At 39.7% G+C, this 23,860-nt stretch overlaps 2 protein-coding genes across 7 annotated transcripts in view; both read left to right on the forward strand.

Moving 5' to 3' along the window:
- Positions 1-3,248, forward strand: part of LOC122831548 (myelin basic protein-like) — a 69,389-nt gene extending 66,141 nt beyond the window's left edge. For both annotated transcript variants that reach the window (XM_044117826.1, XM_044117827.1), the window contains one exon: positions 2,855-3,248. In XM_044117826.1, coding sequence (XP_043973761.1) covers positions 2,855-3,153 — 299 coding nt within the window. In that variant the 3' untranslated portion in view covers positions 3,154-3,248. The remainder of the gene's footprint in view (positions 1-2,854) is intronic.
- On the forward strand, positions 3,051-21,167 carry LOC122831549 (myelin basic protein-like). Of its 5 annotated transcripts, none has more exons than XM_044117829.1 (6): positions 3,052-3,471; positions 12,449-12,553; positions 12,715-12,741; positions 13,755-13,784; positions 14,866-14,937; positions 19,792-21,167. In XM_044117829.1, the coding sequence occupies exons 1-6, from the start codon at positions 3,352-3,354 to the stop codon at positions 19,822-19,824; spliced, it is 387 nt and encodes a 128-aa protein (XP_043973764.1). In that variant the 5' UTR covers positions 3,052-3,351; the 3' UTR covers positions 19,825-21,167. The 5 variants fall into 5 exon arrangements, with proteins under 5 accessions (XP_043973766.1, XP_043973764.1, XP_043973765.1 ...); XM_044117830.1 differs by lacking the exon at positions 19,792-21,167 and adding an exon at positions 15,116-15,139; XM_044117833.1 differs by lacking the exon at positions 13,755-13,784 and adding an exon at positions 15,116-15,134 and having other exon boundaries at positions 3,078-3,471; positions 19,792-19,906.
- The last annotated feature ends 2,693 nt before the right edge of the window (positions 21,168-23,860 follow it).

The following is a 23,860-nucleotide window of genomic DNA, read 5'->3' on the forward strand; positions in this document are numbered from 1 at the left end:
ATTCCAGTTTAAGTTTGACTAGCCAAACCTAAACTGCTTTTATTTTGAGGGCAGGTAGCCTAATGTGAAAAAAAGTGTTGTATTGTGTGAATTATGGTGTTCCCACATTTGGAAAAAAAAATCCCTGTTCCATGTAGAATCATTGAGGTCTGGTTCACCCCTTCTGAAGGTTTTACTTTTTCATCTAGACATTATTAAATGCAGTCCAGTTTTGTTAAAAATAGAGTAAAGCCCCTGGGTGAGCACAGATGAGCAAGCTAGCCAACTTTAGTATTGTTAGCCGCCAACGGTTAGCCATTGTTTTAGCGTTTCTCTCGTTTTACCAAACATCCAAAATGGTCTTGTGCAGAGTTTAATAAGAGTCGGAAGACTCTTCAACACTTTTGTAACTGTTTCCATCCAGCCAACACAAAAACTACTTCCTTTCTTACTTCAAAATAAGAGGTTGCATGCTAACAGAAAGTAGACACCACTTTCTGAGACACGCTTGACTTTAACAAGAAACATTGTGACCTTGTGACCTGCTATAAAGCAACATTACTCAGATAAAAAGCCTCACTGGCTCATCCTTCCTCATTTTTTTCACTAGCAAACACGTTAAAAGAGCACCCTGAGCTTTTTCTATAAACTGTCTCTTGTAAATGAGGCATGGAGCTGAAAAACGGTGTCTCCCCTCCGGGCTTTTCTCCTCTAACACCAAATTCCAGTCTCCTTCATAATAATCTGAATCAGCCTTCAGATATGACTCAGGGGTTACATTTCATTTGACACACAGTTTTAGACGTTATTCCATGTAAATGAGCTAATATCCTATTGTAATATCCCATGCACTGTAGAACTAAATCCTTCCTCTGCTCGTGGAGGGCAGCCTCTGAGCTCTCTGCTCCCAAATCAGACAAGTGTCACCGTGCATCGGGCTGAAAATCCATACTTATAGGAGTTATTTTAGTGACACTGGGGCCTTTGTTTCTCTGTAATAACTATGCAGCCCTGACAAAAGACCAGTGTTCCAGCCGCTATTAGCATGCAGATTTTCCCGTGTAGTGCTACACCATATCTTGTCAGTACAGTGTGTACATTGTCTCGGAGCTGCAGGGGGAGGGATGGGCATGCACTGGATGTCCTCTGCTGTGGGAGCTGCCCTAGATTGACCGATGGCTGTCAAAAGTGGACACTTCAGGAATGACTGTTTCCTTTTGAAAATGCTTCAGAAAACCCTAAATATGCCAGGGGGTGGGGGGAAGTGGGGGTTAAGTTGGAAAAGAGGGAAATAATTTACTATTTAATCCATTTTACAAATAAATAATCGGTACTGTGTGACATTCATTTGTATTCAGCCCAATGAGAACCACATTTGGCTGCAATTACAGGTGACTTTAGTCGTGTGACTCTATCAGGCTGAAAGTTTTGACATTCTTCTTTGCAAAGTAGCTCAGGATCAGTCATATTGGATCGAGAGTCCTCATAGGTATCGACACTGACCGGGCTCAATGAATAACTTATGAACTAAAACTAAAACTTTTCCCCTCCGTGACCGCCCAAACAGTGTTTTCCTTTCTCACTGTCATCCACTATTCAATATTTATAACATTCAGGTGGCAACTAAAATACCTTCTGATTTTAGTTGGCCGTGAGTTCTTAGGGTTTTTTTTTTTTTTGCAGGGCTGATGGACGGATCCTTCGGTCCTTTTCCTGACGTGTTTGTTTTGCGCTTGCTATGCTAGCTTTAGGATGAAAGCAGCATGATAAATTTGACAATCAGCCAATCAGAAAGATGAGCATGGCAAATACCGTTTTAATGAGTTGTGTTAACTTACATTTTACCATGACCATCAGCTCTAGTGATCTCTAAATGACCTCAGTTTAGGTCCATCTGTTTTTAGGATGGACCTAAACTGGGGTCCATCTGATACCTTAGAGGTATCAGAGTACAGAGGGGTGAAAACAAATGCATGCCACAGCTTTGAGCTTTTTATTGAGAGAAAAAAACTGTCAAAACTACATATCTTTTTACTTCTGCTCTATAATGTAATACCTTGTGTATTTCTATCACAAACCTACGTGCAAATTTGTGGTTTTAATTTGAGCGCATGTGTTAGTGGTGGGTAGAAAACCCAAATGTTTTTCTCATGTAAGTGTATCACTACTTCAGTATACTTTTACAAGTAAAAAGTAGCCACATAAGAAATTACTCAAGTAGGAGTAAGAAAAGGTATTTGGTAAAAAGGTTGTTCAACTGCTGAGTAAATGATCAAAACATCAACCGTTTAATATTTCACAGTTACATCATCAGACAGAACAAAATATTTGGAAACTGTGCTTTTCTAAGGACCAAATTGAAAATAATTCATAGAAATCACATAAATACAAAATAACAAAATCAGCCAAGAAACTTTTTTCATTCTAAATGAATTTTTCTCAACATAACAGTTTTGAAACTCGAATAAAACTGCAGGCGTGTGTCTGGTGAATTTTTGGTAAAAAAAACAAATTTGTGGGTAGAGAATCCAGAAATTTTACACAAGTAAAAGTAGCGATACCTCATATTAATAATACAGAAATAAAAGCAAAAAGTACTCCTAAAAGTACATTTCTTCCAAAAAAATTACCTAAGTAAACGTAACCCTGGTTGTAAATGTGTTGCCTAGGCAACACACTGTAGCTACATGTCTGTCCAGCTGAGAAGGTGAGCATCTCAAAATGAAATATCAGCTGTTCTGGTCTCCACTGCAGCAGGAAGGGCCCGGCAATGTTAAAAAAATAAATAAAATAAGGGTCCCTCTGTGCCGCTCCGGGTTTTGTTGTGTGCCATCCGGGCCCGAGCCCATAGATGACCCTTGTTGTTTCTGCGCAGGCCTGGTCGAGGCAGATGCCAAGCAGAACAATGGCTGGGTCTCGGAGAAGCCGGCGGTGACTGACTCCACGGGCGCTGAGGGCCCCCGCCAGCCCTGGAGCCCGGCCAGCACAGCTGACCCTGACGCCGCCACGCCACGCCCCCACCTGGTCCGCCTCTTCTCCCGAGATGCCCCGGGCCGCGAGGACAACACCTTCAAAGAGCGACCCTCGGAGTCGGACGAGCTGCAGACCATCCAGGAGCACAGCGGAGCGGCGTCGGAGTGCGGGTCGGAGAGCCCCGAGCAGGACTTAGAATAGGCTGACTTTTTTTTTTTTTTTTTTTCTTTTTAACCGTTTGGTTGCTCGTTCCCTTCTACTTTCTTTTTTCTCGTTTTTTTTTTCTCCTACCCCAACACTCTTTTGAGCGTTGCTCTCTTACCACAGAGAGTGACAAACGCAGAAAAAAAAATAATAGATTCGACTAATACGAATAAACCGTCAAGCGCTTCTACAACCATGGCATCTGCGAGCAGCTCCGCGCAGGCCGCCTTCGGGCTGGGCCGGAAAAAGAAGAACCCCGGGCTCCTGGATCAGATAGGAAAGTTCTTTGGAGGGGACAAGAAAAGGAAGGGCAAGGTGAGGAAAGGAGGGAGGGGTCCCAACCTCTACCCCCTTCTGTGTATGTTGGTTATTTTTGCTGATTTTACTGCCAGAACCACGTTTTTATTTTATTTTCTCTTTTTTTATACTTTGGATTGTGTGACACGTTCTGTAAGAATTTCTCCCGACATGCTTTTGTTGTGTTGGTTTTACTGTCGGTGAAGCAAAGTGTGGCGTTATCCTGCTGACCGGACCCGGGACAGTGACTTTACCAGAGGGGTTTGCCTTCTTTTACATTCCATGTAGTCGATATGATTTTGTGTCATTTAAGGTTTTTCTTTTACATAAATGGTACTGACACTTGTAGCAATTTTTTTTTTGTTAAATTGTGGGGTTTTAAGGTGAAACTAGAGTATGGGTTTCTCTTCCGGTACCTCACTTGTTAATCCTAAACCTTGGGAGTGGATGCTTGTCGCGAGCGGATTACCGTCGGATTATTTCATCACTTTGCTTTGGGAGGTTCTCTGCTGCTGCTGTTTATGTCTCTTTCTGAGTTAGTGCTTACGTTATGCTTGAAATATGATCAACGAAAAAATATTTATATTGTGTTGAATGCAGGTTAGTTTTTATAAAAAAACTAACCTTTGTGTTTTTCTTTTTCTTTTTGTGAAATTATATTGAAAGATTATTCTTTAAAGTAAGGGGGGAAAAAAGATTTTATTTTTCCCAAACAAGCTAATCGTGGGTGTTTGAGTCTGTGGTTATTTCTTAAATGACTAGTAAAATAAAAATGCAAATAATTTTTTTTTTTTTAGACAGTTTCTCAAAAAGAAAAAAAAAGTTTAGATAAAGCAGAAAGATGCTAGGGCTCCTGGCACGGAGCGCCCTGCCAGTACTGCTTCCAGACATGATGGACTGGTTGGCCCGGACCTGCTGGCTCCGCCCCCCTCTGTGGGCCGGGCGCTCAGCAGCGCCCTGTGGAGGCTACATACCGCTAGCAGAAATATTCTCTGATCACACACCTTCTTCTAGGCATGGGCCAGGTTTGAGGCTCACTGTAGGTCAGCATTAAGTCAAATAAAAATATCTACTTTGAAATATGTTTTTGTCATTACTGCAATAAGAATGAGGAAAATGTTTAAATTTTGAGTTTAATTCATAGATTTGTGCAAAAATAGAGCGCCAAAACCCACCAAAATTACACTTGCAGAAGTTTTCACGGTTATGTTGCAAAATAATAGACATTTTGTTTTTTAAAAAGTGAAATAAGAGTATAAGAAGTGAATATTTATCTAAAGCAGCTGTCAGCTGCTTTAGATATGTCCCTCATAGCTTGTCGTTTGTAGATTCACGTGGTTCAAAACGTGGTAAAAAAAAAATCTCCAAACAGTTAAACCCTTCGTTTTCCGCCCACGGACCTTGTTTTTTTGCTCCCAAAGCAGCTGAATTTCTCTTAATTTCTGTAATCGTGACCAAAAAAGTAGCCTTCATTAGTTTTTTTCTTGCTTTGTTTCAACCGGCGGAGCCCATGCCTAACTGCTTCCTCATCTGGCGGATCAGAGCGCTGCAGATAAACCAGCTTGAAAATATGCATTCCTCCTACGCCTTATGCTAGCTGTGAACCGCCCCGCTGGGCAAGAATCAGGAAAATGCTTTTTATTAGATTTTAAAGAGACAGCTGTGGTTCGAGATGTTCAGGGGGAAAAAGCTTCATCAGTACCGCTGTGGAAGCGTTCTTACTTTTTTGCCGTGCCGCTGTTGGTAACGACAAAAGTCTTTCAAATAAACCGATCCATATCGGCGGCGCTGCGTTCACCAAGGTTTTGCCTTCAAGTTCTTAAATCTTCAGTCACTGACAGGTTCACCCACTTCTGATGCCTCTAGCAATCAGAATAAATAGCCACGCTGTCTTCCTGCTGCAAACATGTACTTCTCCAACCAGTTTTAATCAAGGAGAGTTTCTCTTGTCGAACCACAAACACATCCTTATCCACACACATTGACATTATAGGCTGCAGTATTAGTGAGGAACGTTGCACCAGTGTTTGCCACCAAAATGACAAATCTGCATGTTGATTTTTTAGTGATATTTTAATTCCTTCCAACCTCCACACGTGGAAACATGGGGTTTCTTTTCCTATTTTTTGTGTGTGTGTTTTTTGCCACTTTTAATTATTTTATTAAGAGATATTTCACTCAAGATGAGTGAAGACAGCCAGTCTCAGAACGTAAGGCGTCTGCAGGGACATCTGACGCTAAACGTCGGCGAGTTCGAGATCAGTGGGGCGATTTTAAACCTATTAAAGCAGAAAGACTGAGAAATGACTGGATTTTTTTTTTTTCTTCTTTTGAATAACCTGATTCATAATTTGTCAACCGGTACAGAGTGAAATCCAGGATTGATTCCTGCCTCTTTCAGGCTGTTTTTAGCTCTCCCGCAGTTCTGTGATGCTGTAATCTAACCCCAGTGTCTTGGATGAGGGAGGGGGCGACCCCTCATCATCACCTTGTTCACCTCAGGTTAAAATGTCTCTGACCCAATCTGGGAGCTGCTTTTTTGTTTCATTTTGCTTTCTAACTCTGCTCTGCTCTGGGGTCATGTAACTGTTTGTATCCGTGGCGATCGATGACCTGTTCCTGATATAATCTTGTTTATTGGTTGTTTTTTTTTCCTGTTTGGGTAAAATTGCTTGATTAAAAGTCTTTAACAACAACCCCCGGCGCCTCTCTTTGTTTTATTTTTGCTTTCTTTGTCACTCGCCTGGTTTTCTTTTGCCTTCTCTTATCGCAGAGGAATGCTAAAAATCATTAACAGCCCCGCTAACAACTTGTCAGAAAACAAAAAAACACTCTGATTTCCATTTGTTGCTGTTGTTTGTCTTTTGGTTTGGAGACACATTTTTGCCTTTCACCATCTCTGTAGTTGAGACTTAATGAGTTTAAATATATTCTGTCCCTCACAGCAATAATAGAAAAAGGGAAACAAAGGAATTATCAAAGTGGGCCTGACGGAAAGCAAAGATACTGTTTATCTTCACTCTGATAGAGCTCGGTAATGGCCGATTGCCTAAAGATGAAATTGCCAGGAAACGAGAGAAAACACTCGGAGCTCGTGTGCCAAAAGAGGGCAAGAAATTCTGGGATACGATTTCCCCCAAAACGTCGGGGACCAGAAATGAGTTCATACAGACTTTGAATCGATGTTCAGTTCGTTTTTAGATGCATGAGGTTGGCAAGTCTGCCCATATAAAAAGTCATTTGTTCGCTTCAGTATGGAGTGCGCCAAGAAATTATTGCTGCATAATGATAAAAAAAAGACAAGAATTTGACATCTATTTTCATGCAAATTAAATGCAAACTGCAAAAAAAACAAACAAATGACTCATACTGCTGAATTATTGCCAGCCCTGCTCGGCTTTATCAGTCACACTTGAACAGAGCAGAAGTGTCCAAGTTTCCAACAAAAATGCTTTTTTGTTTGTTTTCTTTTGTCTGACTTTCAGCTATACACCATATGAAAAAATGTACATCATTTTTTTGAGAGAGAGAGGAACTGATTTAATGTGGAGTGAATCAAAAAGATAAAGTCCTCCATTATTTAACACATGATGTGTGTCGGCTGGCATGACATCCTCCCAGTATGATGCGTATGAGGGAAAATATGACTGCTTTATCCTTCTTGTATCGTTATATTAACGCATTTAAGCCATGGGAATGGTATAATGCAAATTTTTGTGGTTTCAAAACGTTCATTTTTTGAAACAATCAGAGACTTTTTTACTTGAATAACTAATCACGGTGTATCAAAACAAATTCAATGAATAACGTGAAAACATTTCCCCCACAATGTCTCAAAAACTTTTTTTTTAAAGTGATGTATTTTCTTGTATTTGCCTGTTCTGCAGATTTTAAAATGATTAAGCTGACTGATGGTGCGCAGCAAAATTATCACACTCTTTATGATGCAATAACTTTGAACTGCATTAATATTATTATGAGATATTGAAATATTATTTTTTGTAGTTCGATAGATCAAACTACAAAAAGTTCTATCTATCATCAGGGTTTAAAGTTATATTTACTTTGCATGTAAAAGTTTGTAAATCCAGTTCTAGTTGAACTTGATTATTGAATTTTTAAAACACAGATACGTCTGCAAACTTTGCGGATTGATTTTTTTTGTTGTTTTCGCCTCAGATTTCCGTGTGTGTGTGTGGGTTGAACAAAAAGTCTAGCTCAAGTAGAATTTATTCTTCTTTCCTCTGAAACAAAAGGCAGCTGTCAGAAATGTTAAACACCGCGGTGTTAGCAGTCGGAGTCGACAAGCCGTCCCAGTTCCATTATTCCTCCAGAGTAAACAGCCACAAGAGAAAAGTTAAGCTGGGAGTGAATAATAGACGTCTTTTGTTTGGCATTTCAGGGTAACACACAAAGTTTTGGAACGTTAGCTAAATCTTACACGCCAACCTCACAGGTATTCAGGAAGTGAAGCTAGCAGAGAGAACTGGTATGAAGCAAAATGTCATCATCTATTCTTTGGATTAAACATTTAAAAAAATCATCCACAATAAAGCAGTCAGGTACCTGTCGCTTCACTGCAGATGCTTGGAGATCATTAAACAGCTGGATCTGATTCATGTCCTTCCAAATACACTGTGCAGATGTGGCTAACAAGATAAACAACTGGATCTGACTAACTGAGATGGTTATGGTCTAACCTTTCTGAAAAAATTTAAAAAAACATAACAAAAATTGCTAAATGCTAACAGTATGCTACGCAAAAAAAAAAAAAAAGAGTCTATAGGTATGCCTTTAAGAAACGTACCAATATCAACCAAATTTTGCGTAGATAAATCTCATAAAAAATAAAATTGTGAGTGTGGAAACACTCACAATTCAGTTATGAAGATATAAAAACTAATTATACATCCAGTGCAAGATCATGAGGTTCTGCTGAACATCTGGATCAGAAATGCCTGGCAGTAAGGACTTCATTGGATCATAGAGTCATGTGAGTTCAGATTACATAATTTACACATTAAGCCCAACAGAGAATAAACCTTCATAGAGGCAAATAAGGTGGAGAACAAAGACATCTGGAATGACATACACAACTGACATGTTTCACACATTCACACCGCCAGGGATGCTCTTTACTTCCTGTAGTGTCCTGAGGGTCGAAACCCATTTCAATCCCTTCACTTAGTATCTGAAGGGAAAAAAGCGTGAAAACATATTTGCAAGCAAAAATATTTAAAAAACGAGCATTTTGAGCACTATTATAAAAACTAGTTGAAAAATATACTGAGGAGAAGCTTTCACAGTTAAATTACAAGTCATTTTAACGTCAATGTGCAAATTTCTGCTACATGTACAATGTATGGAAACACTTAACAGATTCTAAGTAGGTAACCCAGGAAATGACATTTTTCTGTTTGAACTTTTTGTAAAGAAAACATAAAAGTCTTATAATGGCAGAGTGGGTCCTTAAGTAAATTCTGCTTAGGCCCAATAGAACTTTAGATCATCTCCAGTTTAGGTGGAGGGCCATTTCCTGTTTGGTTTGAAGTTCCGCTTTCATGTGACTGATTAAACCTCCACCAAAGATTATAATACTGTAAATTGCTGTCACTTCCACACACTGTTTGCTTCCATCTACATTTCTGAACTGTTGTTTTTGCTTCTCAAGGCGGCAAGCGGCCATTCACTTCAAAGGTGCACGACTGATTTTTCAAACGAGGCGGCTTTCGGGCGGGGTTCCTCCGAGACTATTTGATGTCTTGTTTCTTTCTTCTCTCCGCTTTCTTAAAAACCAAGCACGGCGGGCACTGCTTTCTCAGAGCTCTCCCCCCTCTCGTCTCCCCTTCCACATAATTTTCTGCGCGTGTGGACCGAGCCAGGCGAGGACTCACGCAGAAGAGCACTTGCAGAACAATGGCATGATCAAGGGGTCTCTGTGGAACAGAGCTGGAGTAACACTAACGTCAAAGGCAAAGAAATATTTTAAATAGTTCTAATAACAACAAATGACTGTGTTTTTTTTACCCCCTCTCCATCTTTCTCTTTAATATTTTCCATCCTCTTAGATCCAAATTCAAAACGGCCATGAAAGGCAGACCGGGTTTCAGAGTGCGCGTGTCATAATGTAGTATAGCAGTGATGGCGGTGAAAGTTCCCCACTTTTTTTCTACTACCTTAAACATCTTTGATGTCAGGCAGCAGCGAGGTAATGGATGGGAATCATAACCCACCCTCAACACACACGCACACCCCCACACGCACACACACACTCGCTACAAATAAACTCCCGGTATCCGGGACTTCAGAGGACACTCCATTGATTTTGCTGTGCACTCACCTTCAGCTCGCACAAAACTAAATCCGGCCTCACCCTCCCTTGGTGTCCAAAAATACCCGGAGATGGAGCAGGCTCGCTTTTGTCCGTGAAAAGAAAGGTCCGTCCGTCCGGCTGAAACACGCGTGTACCTTCCTGCTCCATTAGGACGGTCGGAAACAGAAATACACAAGGTAACAACAGGTGAAAGGTTTCGGTATTGGAAGTTTTTAAGTTACGCCTGATGTTTCTGTAAAGTTTGCATTCGTTATAAAAGTCCCCCCTCTCCGCCGCCCTCATTCCGGCGTCAATTTTTTACCCAAACACAAAAGTCAGACAATCAGAAAACTTAATTCTTCTTTCGACTTGTGCGAAGCTCTTGATGATAATTGGTCTGTTTGTTCAGTTCAACCCATCAGCGGGAAAAAAGCGGCTTCTCAACATGTTCACTGGTACCAATTTCATTCCTTTTTAATAGGTTCTGGCCAAATATTGTAAGCTGGGTGGAACTCCTCTGACATTAATCTAACCGATTCCAATGAATTAATGGAAATAAATTCTATTCGGAGCCACAGCTTTCAGCGTTATCAGCTTATTAAAAGTAATTGTTAGTTTTACGTCTCTCGGTCACGGAAAGTACACGTCAGAGTAAATTTCCACATTAGAAGAGCAGCTTTCTGTGTCCCATCTAGTTTATTTCATATTTATTTCAGTTTTTTTTTTTGATAAACATGAAAACAAGTGATCAGTAGGACAAGAGAAAAATTGCAAACAAAAATAATCAGCTTGCCACTACTTTTCTGTTTGAAAACGGGTAGGAAGAAGTGAACACTTAATTAATACTACTCCTTATCTCAATTTAATGAAATATATTACTTAGCGACTCAAGAATGATTAGAAATGTGTAATTATGGGTATTTATATGCCTGTTCAATATACAACGCTAAAGAACAGGTTAAAGGTCAAGTGACACTATGTTGATCCCTTTTACATAAAAACTGATCAGATCATGTATTTTGTGGGGAGTTGGTTGTTTTTCATAATATTTTCCACCTTTCTTTTTAAACTAGATAGAACAATCTGCATCCCTTGGGCGTTTACCCAATGAAATTCAATTTTCTTAATAGCCAACCGTTGCAATCTGATTTCAACTTTCATTTATTTTCACTTCCTGATGTTAAATTCACTTCCTCATTTGCTTTCCTTCAATCTCTTTTGTTTTCCACTTTTTTCCCCCCCTAACACTTAGACTGTATGGAATCGGGGGGCAGGGAGAATAAAAATAAAACAATGTTAACGACTTTAATATGGAAGTGTTCAACTCCCAGAGGTTGGACATAAATTCAGCAGCAGCATCTCTTGATCGTGAGAAACTTTCTGGCTACAACAAGATTTACGTCTCATCAGAACTCAAATAAAACAACGTTGTTTAAACGGGAATGGTCGTAACAGTAAAGCGCCCAGAAGAAAGACAGAGAGAAGATCGAGTCAGAGGAAGATCCATTATTGTTTGAGAAACATATTTTCATACTTTACTGTAAGAAAAAATATTGTCATTCCCACGATCCTGAATTTATTTCTCGGCTCTGACAGTTAAACAATTCTTTACTGACCTTTCATAAAAATAAATATTAAATTCTCAGAATGAATATTGCTGCAGATTCTTGACATTTCCACACACACACACACACGCACACACACACAGAAATGTTGTGTAAAGTGAAGGCTGAAGTTTATATTTGCGTTCTTGAGGAGGAAAAATAAATTGTGTCATAAATGTTTTCATTTTTAGAGCATTGAGGTAGCAAGGGTGTAAAAGTGTAATTTGAAAAAGAAAAGTAAAGCTTTTTTGTTTGAGTTTTGATGTCCAGATTCAGAGCTTCTTACAGTCCTTAAAATCGATATCAGATGGCTAACTTGGTGAAAGTGGACGGATGAAGATCTTGATCATTACAACCTGAATCTGACAGCCTTGCATCAAAATGTAAATATATATGATTGCACTGCTTGATCTTGTGTTTCTTGATGCAAATTCAATTGAGTTTAAACAGAGAAGACATTCAGAACCATTCTTAGACTGACAGGACTTTCCAGATATAAAGAAGTCTCAAAGCCGTCTAAAGACGTAAAAACCAAAGTGTTCCACATTTAGCAGAAAACCTGAAACACTTTATTGTTGTGACGTTCTTTATTTTTACCTTTGCACCTGTTGGACCACCTGTGGACCCTCGCAATCAGGAAGGGAACGGATGATAGTTAAGTCCACCATTCTGTACCTTAATCACTTCAGATCAAGCAGCTTTTTAATCTTTACAATTTTCTTTCAAACCAATTCAGGGATTCCAGGTATGTAGCCCTATACACACACCTGTCGTGCACTTTGTATTTCGCTGCAGGACAAGCTACAAATGCAACAAAATATTTCATGTATTCTTGAGTTTTCAGGTAAAAGATTTGCCCGTTGCATCTGTATCCATGTGTGTCAAATTATGTTTCTGCTGGCGTGTGCTCACCATGCTTGCTTTGAGTCGTTGCCGTGGTCATTGGCAAACAAATGACGAGTGTGGGTTGCCTGGCACACACAGGCGCTCTGGAATCGGAATCGGTGCCTGTGACTCCAGCACAGCCAGCATGTCACCCCAGACGTGTTCAAGGCCGCTCTTCTGCTTTTCTCCGCAGGGTTCTTTCCGAGGTGCTCTCTCTCCAGCCCCTCAGAAAGCGTCTGCCACCTCGCCACGCAAACGCGGAGCTGAGAACGCCGTGGTCCACTTCTTCCGCACGATCGTGAGTAGCGAGCTGAACATCTAGCAACCCTCAGAGACTCTCAGGCTCAGAGAGCCCCAGCACAGTTACCCAACCACGCTTTGCCTCTGCTGTTTGTCTTTGTCTCCTTTGCCTCCCACCAACTCAAAACCTTCTTTTCTTTACTGTTAACTACTCCTCAGGTGTCTCCTGCCCCTCCTAAATCTAGGGTGAGTCTGCTTTACTTTTTATTACACTACGAGAATTCACATAGAAATAAAACAAAAAAAAAACAAAGTCTGATAGGTAAGTCATACAGTGCTTTGCAAAAGTATTGATACTCCCACATTACGACCACACAGCCCAAGGCACTTTAGACAGACCGGTACAAGAAAAATGACGAGGCTTTCACATCTTTTCCACAAATAAAAATCGGATAACCACGGCGTCCATTTGCATTCAAGTCCTGCTAGACCAGACTTAGGTCGAGCAGTAAAACTCATCTGCTGTGAGATTGGACAGGGACCATCTGGGAAGAGAAAATATCAAATCTGGCCACAGATTTATGTCTGAACATTGACTGAGGCCATAATGGGACATAATTCTAAAATGGTTTAGGGTTATTGCCCTCATGGGAGGTGAGTCTGTTTCACAGACTCACAGGTTTTCTTATGGTTCTGCTGTGTATTCAGCTCTTTCTATTGAGCCATGGGGTCTCTACAGCTCCTCCAGAGTATCCACAGGCCTCTTGTTCTGGGTTGTAAAATGCCCAATTGCATTTTGGTGGTCGGGCCATGTTTGGGTGGTTTTCCAGTCGTGCCATACCTTTTTTTTTATCAGGATGTTTGATTAAACATCAAACTGATAATAGGTTGCTCTCTCTCTCTCTCTCAAGCTGTGATTGCCACCATGTAAAATCTGGCAAACCTTTCTTTTTTTTTTTTTCAGGAAAGAACAAACAGAGACAAAACATTTAGGATTTATCTCAGTTTTTGAGAGCATCCATCACATATTTGTAATCAAAATATGATTATTATTATTATTATGTAACAATCCACACAAACACTTCCAAATGTGATCTGATGCACCATGTTTCAATGTGAACACCTGCATTGTTTGTTTTTTTTTCCTGCCTCCCTACCTTCCTCAACCACTCAACTCCTCTCCTCCCCATCCCACCTTTGCACCAAAACACACTGTTTCTGTATTTTCCCTTCTGTCTCTTCTTTCTCCGCACTCCCAGTGGAGGGGACTAGCTGCCAAGATAGGCCTGGTAGGTGGTTTGAAAAAGGCCGAAAGATCAGACAGAATTTTTTTTTTTTGTCTTTAAATAAAGAGTCATTCCTTCAACATCAAATCACCTCATCTCCTTAATTAACCTGGGAACCGGACGCCAGTGTCTGTTCTTACATTTGCCTTTCATTCCCCACTAAGTCTTCCTAATCTTCCCATACATCACAGATAAAACCCTTAATCCCAGACTTTGGTGAAACTACATCACTGTCATCCTGTGACTGCTGCAGTCTCACGTTTCCACATTGCGACTCTGATGATAATAGCAGCATCACGCGCTTCTTCATGGTACTTCTGTCATTCTAAAGGTTCCTCCACCTGCAGCATCACGTCTTTTAACACCGTTGTGATTGTGAATGTGGCCCAAATTTTGGGGTTTTCATTAGATGTAAGCCATAAACCTTTTGACTAAATCACTCCAGGTGCAATTATTCCACCAGTTTGACTTTTTGATTCGAATTACTGAAATAAATTAGATTTTTGACGATAATCAGATTTCTCAAGATGCACCCATGCTCTCATTGACAATAAAAAGTGATTCTTTGAATGCACAGATGGCCTTGCATAAATTAGAACACCTAAAAAATTAATAGATAAAAAAAAAAAAATTGAATTACAGAAAGTTTAATTTCGTGAGAACATCTTTCCCGGACACAAAAGTTGTCAGCTAATTACGTCACCCTGAGTCTTTTCTTCTTTGTTGCTCCTTTGCCGTCTCCAGACTCATGAATAATTCAAACACCAGAAATGTTAAACGGGGGTTGCGATTGCAATCATTCCGTAAAGTCGAGGCACAGTTGGATTTCACCCTAATCAATAACCGGAGTGGCTGGAGAACACATGAATCCGTCACTCTTCAGAATATTCTAGTGAAGGACCAGTCATTTCTGCCTTCTAGCTGCTTCCTGATTAATGCTAAATTGGTTGAATTATGACGGCTCTCTTTAAAAAGAAAAAAAAAGGTCAGCCACATCTCAGTCCCTTAACAATGTGTGAAATATTATTTATTATTATTATTATTATTAAACACACTTGAATTCCTCTTCTTTTCCACCTGCCAGGGCCAACAGAAGTCAAGCAAGAAGGCCAGCGCTGGGGACGGCAAAGGCACCCTGACTAGGATCTTCAAAATGGTAAATAGAAGAAGAGAAATCTTTTTGTTCCTTTCTCCTGTTTTTTTTTTTACTGCTTAATATATCCAAGTTATGATTTCCTTTCACTGCTTTTCTTTTCCCGGTAATAAATGCGTCAAGAGTATATATTTCTCCCCTAATGTCTCCTCTGTCTTTCCATTTTCGTTTTCTGCCTCAGTGATGATATCAGCAGCAAAGTGAGTAAAAACCGTGCGACGGAGGGGTTCCTCGCTTAATTGGCTGCGCATTTGTTCAGCGTTGATCTGCTTGGAAAACATAATGTCATTGCTACAGCAACCAGAAGCATAATAATGAGAGGCTTTTAGACACGCGATTGAACGCTGGGCTTCTTTTAAGCTTTATGGCGTCACTGATATAATGGCGCTGAACGATGTGAGTTCCCTGTTCTGGTGAGGAGGATCCAGGCTGGCTGCAGCTAACACACTGCTGCTTCACTGTGAAGGTGCAGCTTCTGCATTGTTGATGTGTGTGCAGGATCTAGTATTGATGTGCACGGGTACTCATTGTTATTTACAATAGCCGCTAGCATGCTTGACGTATTTTATTGTTTCACTTTTCTTACATGTAAGTTTTGGCTTTCGGTTAGCAAAAACACAAAGGGGAAATTTTGAAAATGAACCTTTTGGACATTTTGTGTCCAGTTTTTGTCTTCCATGTCTTGAGTAGAGTATTTTTAGAAGCACCAGAAACAATTTCAAACAATGTGTGTGAAAGACTAGTTTCAGCGAAAATAAGAACCTAAAATGTGAACCGTTAGCATGGCTAGCGTGGCTAGCATGTCAAACATCGTGTGTTTGAAGTGGCTAACATTTCTTTGTTATGGAAAGAAAGGCAACCACTTTCATAATCTAATTTGAGCTCCATTGGAAAAAGAAAACTAAAACAATTACTCTATTCTCAGCAATAAAAAGAAAATTTAGGTCACTCTTCTTCTGAAAGCACTTGCTGTAATTAGATACGTTTTAATAATGTAATTAAAAGCAGGTTTTAGCACACTGTACGTGTCAATGGATAGAAAGCAGAAAGTTGAGTTAAAAGATAAATATTTAGCATTTATCTACCATTTTTGTGAAAAGATTTTCATTTGTGAGACATAGTTTGGTCCGAATTATTCTAAACTTGCGAGACAAATTTATGTCATGCAGGCACTGCATAAAAATGTTGGTCAATTCAATCTATGGCCTCTAATCCAGTCGGTTGTTAAGGCAAAGGCAAATATATAGAAATCTGTTAATAAAGTATCAGCATGGCTAACAAACTTTGCTTTTATCCACTGAAAACCACTTTGATTTGATGCTCAACGATTTCCGTTGTTAACACAAAGCATCTAAAAGCCTAAAAGGTACTTTATAGAAACAAACAAACAAAAAAGCCATTTGCTATAAATTGCTCTATATCAACACAAGAGTGTAAAGCTAGCTGGCAACGGTTAACTTTCCATAAAGGTTTGGGTAGATCCTGGACAAGTCAGCCAATAATCCCAGCGTGCCAAACGATGAAATATGTTTATTTGTATGGCTTTTTTTTTTCTTTTTTTTCCCTTTTTTTGGAAACGTGCCTTTACGTCTTACATTTCACCAGAGTAAAAAGCGGACAGGTCCAAAAGACACTTTGCACAGGTGGATGATTTAAAGTCTGGAATGACGTACTGATGCAAACCGGGAAAGCGCACGCTTGAGCTCCGAAGACTTCCAACATTCAAACAATTTCTCATTTGCATCATACTGTCGAGTTCATGAGTGCCTGTTTCTCTAGGCTCCAAAGAATCTCCTTATAAGCTGCGGTTTTAAAGCCGTCGGTTTAGCAAGTCATAAGGGAGGGAGAAATCCAAATTTCCCAAGGGCTCCATCTTTATAGCAGAGGCTAAACTCTGAGCATCTGAGCCGAAACGTATGAAATAAATGAAGGATGACTTTTTTTTTTGTCTTCCAAATCTTTCCAATTCGGCTAATTTTGAGTCATTTATTTCTTTTCTGCCACATAATCCAAAACATAAATCAGAATGCAGCCCACTCCAGTCCTGACTGATGCTTCACACTCAATTGCTATTCATTGAAGCTTTTCGGCAGCAGGTTTAACTCCAAAGCGCTGTAGCTTTTCAATCCCTCCTCCCCCCATCCCTTCAGGACAGATAATGGCGTCCAGATGCAATGACTAAATCGAAAGCTGTGTCTTCAGCCTTTGGTCTAGTGCAGGGGTCTCAAACTCCAGTCCTCGAGGGCCGTTGTCTGGCAGTTTTTAGATGTGCCTTAGGTAAAAAAACACTGGAATGAAAAGGCTTAATTACCTCCTCCTTGTGTAGATCAGTTCTCCAGAGCCTTAATGACCCAATTATTCTATTCAGGTGGTGCAGCAGAGGCTCATCTAAAGGTTGCAGGACTGTGGCCCTCGAGGACTGGAGTTTGAGACCCCTGGTCTAGTGCGAGAAGTTAGCGAGCGTCCCACGATGAGGGTCGAGTTCTTAAGAAACCAGTAAAGATTTGTCTCATTTGTGTAATCGTTCTGTTTCGCATCGTACTGTTGCTTTTGAGTCGTTGTGAGAGCGTGGGAAACAACAAAGCCTTGAGGGAATGAGAAAAAAACAAAATGAAAAACATTCAACTTTGAAGGACACCAACAGGGAAGCTGAGAAGTTTTCATTGACTGAAAACGATTGACACACAGAATTTCTATAAATTGATCCAGTTCAGGAATACGTTATCACTCTTTCTGTTAGTTTTCTCCTTATCGGTTTATAGTAGTTGAATTAATAATCTTTTCATGAATGTTGCTCAGTTAGACATCATTTTTCAGTCTTCAGAAGATTCCCTGGGTCTTCCTCATAATTAGGAAAAACTTCTTAGTAATGTTGAATAGAAAAAAAGAAGCAGCTTCAATATAATAGCGCCTGTTTTAATTCAGTTTTTAAATTAAAAAGTAATCAGTGATAACTTTGTTCATCTTTTAGCTTTGTGTTTTCAGTACAGCTCTCTAGTCTGGTTTTTTTTCTATTCATTTAAATCTTGAAGTACCAAAAGCTGAATTAGAGCTTTATTTTCTAATTCCAGATAATGTTACTAAAACCAAAATGTCTCATCCGTAGGCAAACGGCTTCAGAAGTCTAAACAACTCCACTAATCCAATGAATGAATTCATTCTGTCTCTTTGGTTTTGGAATATAATTACGACAGATAATATAATCTCTCTGCGGACATCTGGCCCGACAAAAGGGGTTTGATTTGTGGTCCCAAACAATGCAGACGCGCTCATTTTGGACCGCTCGCCTTCGACGGGGGCTTTTGTTTGCTGTCCACAGAAGGACGGAGTTAAATATTGAAATTTGACAGGATCAAATATTGAAATGTAACTGGCAGTGGTTTCTGCATCAGCTTGCGTAATAGTTGCTGCATTGCTTTCCTTGAATGGTAAGCAGTTTTTATTAGGTTTTCATTGGATGTTGAATAATATATATGCAAAAAAGGTTTGAGTACGATTAATCTCAGTCATCTGCAGCAGCTTAATCATGAAACACGATGCAAGATCCTCCTCAGCTCCAGAGTTTTACTTCCCTCAGTGGAATTTAAAGCCCGTTTTTCAAAACCCTTATCCTTGAATCCTTTAAATGATTTGTATTTATTTTTTATTGAGCATGCATTGTTTCTGTCACTCTTGGCTGCGTCTTACTTAAAAAGAGAAACTTTATCTCGAGGCTTTGAGAAGTAAATCTCTGATATGTATCTCTAGCAGCTTAAAAGTCAATCAAACAAGCTACAGTCCGTGGTTTAGACACTACACCTTTTTATCTTTCCCAGTTACACAATATATAGATTTTTTTTTTCTTTTTAAAAGTAGTCTACGTGGTTGAAAGTTTCTGAAAGCTTAAAAACGTCTAGCTTCCTGTATTTAAGCTGAAAACAAAGCAATTTGCACACACCCTCTGACATTCAATCAGAAGAAAACAACTTCCTAATTTAGATGAATTAAGACAATTAAAATTATTCCCATTTCCTACATGACAGAAAAATAAAGGATTAAAAACTGGTTTAGAGGGGGAAAAAAGGGGGCCTGAAACGAGCAGAGCGAGGGGCTGGTGCACTTCCCAAAATAGATTGCATCACGAGGAAGCAATATTATGCAGAACAATTTTGGATTGGGCACAGTTGAGGCTTCCACATGTGGAACGACACAAAGCACGCCACCATATTTGTTACAAAGAGGCTAAAGGACAACAAAGTCGATGTGCAAGTGCAGAAAAGCAAAAAATAAATAAAAACTTGCAGCAAACTAATGCAATAAGCTGGAAGGAGGGAATCAATAAACATTTGACTCAACTCAGAAAATAAATAAATTGAGTAGTCCTGTCTTGCTTCAACAACAAACCTGCTCTACTTAATGTCAGACAGGAACGCTACGGTTTAACATGCAGCATATGTAAATATCTGGTTTCTGCTCCGGCTGCGCTGTGATCCCATAATTTCATTTAGATGGAGAGCAGAAAACAGCCGAAAAGATGAGAGCAACTCAACGACATTTGAGCACGGCTCTCAGGCTTGATGAGCGAACTAATGAACCGGAGAGAAACGCATTCTTCGGGAAGCAATTATAGACTCAGCTTTTTTGTTTTTGTTTTGGTTTGTTATTTTTCTTCTTCTTCTTCTTTTTTTAGGGGAATGACTCTAAACAGCAATCCTCATCATTTGCTCGCAATAATCACCTGCATTTCCTTTCACATGCCATGGCAGACATTTCTAGAAACTGACCACACAGCTGGAGAAAATGGAGCCGACCACTAACATCAGGTTAGAGGTCTCCTCTTGCTCATGTGTACTGATCTCTGTGTTGTTTGTTTCACAGGGTAGCAGGAGTGCCTCCCCAGCCAAACGCTGAAGACCCCCCACCCACTGAAAAAAAAAAGCCTTCCAACACCAAGAGGGTCGATGTTTGAGAGCACATCATGGGGGGTGCAAACCAAAAAAATGAAAAACGGAGGAAGTCTCGTCATCCCCTCAAACTGAGCTGCCTTGTTTAACACCCTAATGTTTGCTATTACCCCTCTTTTCCCTCCCGACCCCCCAGAAACAAACGCTCATTCGGCTGATAAGACAGCAACACAATCTCTTCCTCACCCTCCTCTTCCTCCCAACCGCCAAGCGTCGTGCAAAGTGTGTGCCAGTGTGAAATCTCTGAGATCCTGAAGCCGCTCAATGTGTGCCAGCCTGAATGATCTTCTTTCTTCCTGTGTGTACTGGTTACGTTTTTTTTTTTTAAATTAAATTTTGTTTTATTTTTTTCCAACCTCGTCTTTGTCGGGTTTCTAACAGAGAGGTGGCCAAGACCCCGAAGCGGTCCCGGGATTAGCTGAGGGTCACGCAGGCCGGTGTAAGTACCGCTGACTTGACAGTTAATGCCGCTTGTTGATTGGTTGATTAGAACCAGGTCGTTTCTTTAATAATAATAATAATAATAATAATATTTATTTTTTCTTAAAAATGAGTCGTTTTCTGTCTCGTCTTTCTGTCCGCGTCATTACCTCGAACACGTCCTCTAAGCATCGCGTTGTGAACAGTTTAATAGTTTATTATTATTTTACTAGAGTCGTCTTTTCACGCGCTACCTTCCCTCACCCCCTCGTGTGAAGCGTCCTGTTACGAATGTAATGTTTTTAACTTTAAGCTAGCTGGTAGTTTTGCGTGGAAACAAGAAACTGAGACGTGCATTTCCTCTTGAGTTCACTAACCGTTGACGTTTTCCTCCCACGTCTGTAACCGCGCGACTTGATAGTGAAGTTTGAACGCTAATGTCGGAGACGTGCTTCGATGCTTCCGTGTCGTCTGCTGTTGGCCCTGTTTCTATCGCACACTTAGTGCTAAATTCAGTTCCCGAAATCTGCCTTCTCCTCCCGACTGCCAAAAAAACCCCCAATTAGCTGTTTCCTTTTGGTGAGTGAATAAAGAAAGAAAGCAACACACAGTTTTCACAAAGGTGCTCTGTGATTAACTCTGTAATGACTCAATATAAAGTGTTTTCCTTACGAATGTGTTTAGTTTTTGTGTTAAAAAAACAAAGATCAATGATAAAAAAAAAAGCTCCATCTCTGTTCTTTTCTTTTCTTTTGCTGACTGGATCCCAGGAATGAATGTAAACAACTCTCCTTATTACTGTACGTGTAATAAAAACATGACTGGCCTGTTAACTGAACATAAAAATAAAAAACACATAAACCAACCCTACCATCTGTATTTTCAGAGTTTTTCTTCTTTTTTCCCCCCCCCCTTTTCTCCCAACACGACAGGCAGAAAATGCCGGAGCTTTGAAATAAAGACGAAAAGCGACAGGAAGTGACATTCCTGGGTCGGGTTTAAGGTACGACCTCTTTCCTTTCGTGGAGCCAGGTAATTATTTATGCCCATCGGAGAGGAGCGCTCGCTATTCTGGCTAAAGAATAATCAGAGAATATGCATTTTCATGTTGTCTTGTACAAAGGCTCCCAGTGGAAGAGGCCACCGAAACTGAAGTCACTTTCATTTCAGATCTGCTGTCAAAAAGACAAACCACTCCAGTTCAAATTAATCACAGAATACGTCTTGAGAAGAGTTAAGTTTTCTACACTCTAGACGATTCAGACTAAATTATAGTAAGTATTACACAGAGGTCCAAAAAAGGAGTTTTTATCTTGGTTTCATAAATAAACGCCTTAATATTCAACCACATTGAAATAGCTTGAACCACAAATGTGTTTTGATGGGATTTTATGTAATACTGAAGTGACAGAATTAAAATGAATTTAAAAAAAATAATACAGATTTGAAAAGTGTGGCGTGCATTTGCCTTCAGTCCTCTTCCCCCCCCCCCGGATAACCACATATGAACCAGTTCGATTAGAGCTTTATAAAGAAAGCTGAAACAAAATGTTTGATTCACAAAAGCCAAATGTGGATTTAGTTAATGGACTGTGCCCACATTTAAAGGAAGTGGCCAAGTTAATGTATATCAAAGCAAATAGCGCGCCATCTTCCAAGACCAGCGCTCTTCGCGGCGCATAGCTAGTGAATTTCTCTCTCCGGATACGTAGAAGTAATCATGACTCGTGAGAAAGGATGAAGAAATAGGAGCTCCAAACTGCACCTTTGACCTTGAATAAAAGAGAAAAGTCATGTTACCACAAATGTAATTAGTCCTCTTGTCCAGTGAGAAATGTTGGGACAGTTTTATAGATCAAAGATTGGTTGAATTCACCAAAAGGGGTGTGCAAAATCCTGAACGTTTGCATCGGGATACAAAACCTTACAGGTTCAACGGACACCGCGTCACGTCCAAAGACAGAGGAACATAACTTAACTCAAAGACTTGACCTTAAGGCACAAGGCAGCGACCAGGTTTCAGACACTCCCTGCAGGTAAAGAAGGTCCAACAGACGCAACCCTATAAGGATCAAAAACCAGTGCTCAGATATAAAAACAAGACCGACATATATTCAGAATTCAATTAAATATTTAGACCTAATCATATTGGAGTGACATATAAACTCAGAGAAACTTTATAGTTTCTCTGACACAAGTTGGGACTGTGGCTGATTCACTTCACAATGTTATTATCTCTATTCCGTAACTTCAAGACCTAAATCTGTCAGGAGTACGAATGATACGGGGTTCAACTGTAATTCCTGTCTGGAAAGAAAGATGTTCTTACAGTTTTGAAGAGAGACTCGGTACTTTGTCCACAGAGACCTGGAGCTTGCTGTGAGAAAACGTTTCTTTCCCTTCTCTCTTTCTCTGCAGCTTCCTTTTCCAACAGGGATTGATGTGGAGGCACAGAAGACGGATCGATGGAGGACGGGGCAGAAACTGCTGCCTTGTTTTTGAAAGTGCAAGAGCAAACTTTCCAACATTTCGCCTCTAAAGGTTCTCCTTGCTCCCTGTAATCAGAAATGAAGTACAAAGTCTGCTCACTTTACGTTTTTTTGTTTTGTTCACAAATTAGAAATAACTGAGGAATTTTGTGTTTTATTTTCACAAAGCATTTGAAAGTCTGAAAGTTCAGGTTTGACCAAATAGCATACTGCGATGTACTTCCTATTGTCAATATAAGGTGGTTCTATAAGCGACCCCAGAAAACATTGACAGTCTTTTTGTTTTCAGAAAGTGAATATGTTTCAGACATTTCAAATTTATGTTTTACATAATTTTTATTTTAGTGTAGAATTGGTAGCCATAAGGGCATTAAATACCCTCTAGTACTGTTTATCACCCAATTTCTTTATAATCCATGTAACTTATTGCATGGTTTCCATAATGACAATAAAGATTATTATTATTATTATTATTATTATTATTATTATTATTATTATTATTATTATTATTATTATTATTATTATTATTGGTATGAATATCCCAAGCAGTTTTTTTTTTTACATGAGCAAAGACAGCTAAGAATTTATTAAGAGGCTAACTTTAGCATCAGTTGCAGCTAATACTTAGCATGTTGTTGTTGGCCTTTGAAGTGGTGGTGGGGTTCTTGAGCTAAGTGTTGTTTGGGCAGACCGACAGTCCAGTCTTTACAAGGTCACAACAGAACAAATCAAGAACTATTTCCCTTCTACTTCAAAACCAAGGCAGCTAGCTGACTGTAAATGCTTAATTATATATGCAACAAGTTTGAAGCACTCATAGTCAGGAGGACTCATAATAATAGCTTGCGCTTCGTCAGACTTAAAAAAGAATTATTTGAGGATACAACGGCATAATTATGTAATCATCAGGTGTTCATGGATGAATGGTTGTGTTATTGTGAGGCAAGAACAACTGTCACATCCTATAAAAACAAAACTCCAAATTACTCACACCAGCTGAACACAACCCTTACAAAAAATCACATGTGATCACATGTGAATTTCACGTGAAAGCACATGAATACGTGTGATTTT

The sequence above is a fragment of the Gambusia affinis genome, linkage group LG05 (assembly GCF_019740435.1).
Source record: "Gambusia affinis linkage group LG05, SWU_Gaff_1.0, whole genome shotgun sequence".
NCBI lineage: Eukaryota > Metazoa > Chordata > Actinopteri > Cyprinodontiformes > Poeciliidae > Gambusia > Gambusia affinis.

Excerpts from the sequence above, each read along its gene's own strand:
- LOC122831549 (XM_044117829.1), top strand. The coding sequence starts at position 3,352 with ATGGCATCTGCGAGCAGCTCCGCGCAGGCCGCCTTCGGGCTGGGCCGG. Across the intron at positions 12,742-13,754 it reads CTGCCCCTCCTAAATCTAGG|TGGAGGGGACTAGCTGCCAA; the intron begins GTGAGTCTGCTT and ends CCGCACTCCCAG. Across the intron at positions 13,785-14,865 it reads TAGCTGCCAAGATAGGCCTG|GGCCAACAGAAGTCAAGCAA; the intron begins GTAGGTGGTTTG and ends TCCACCTGCCAG.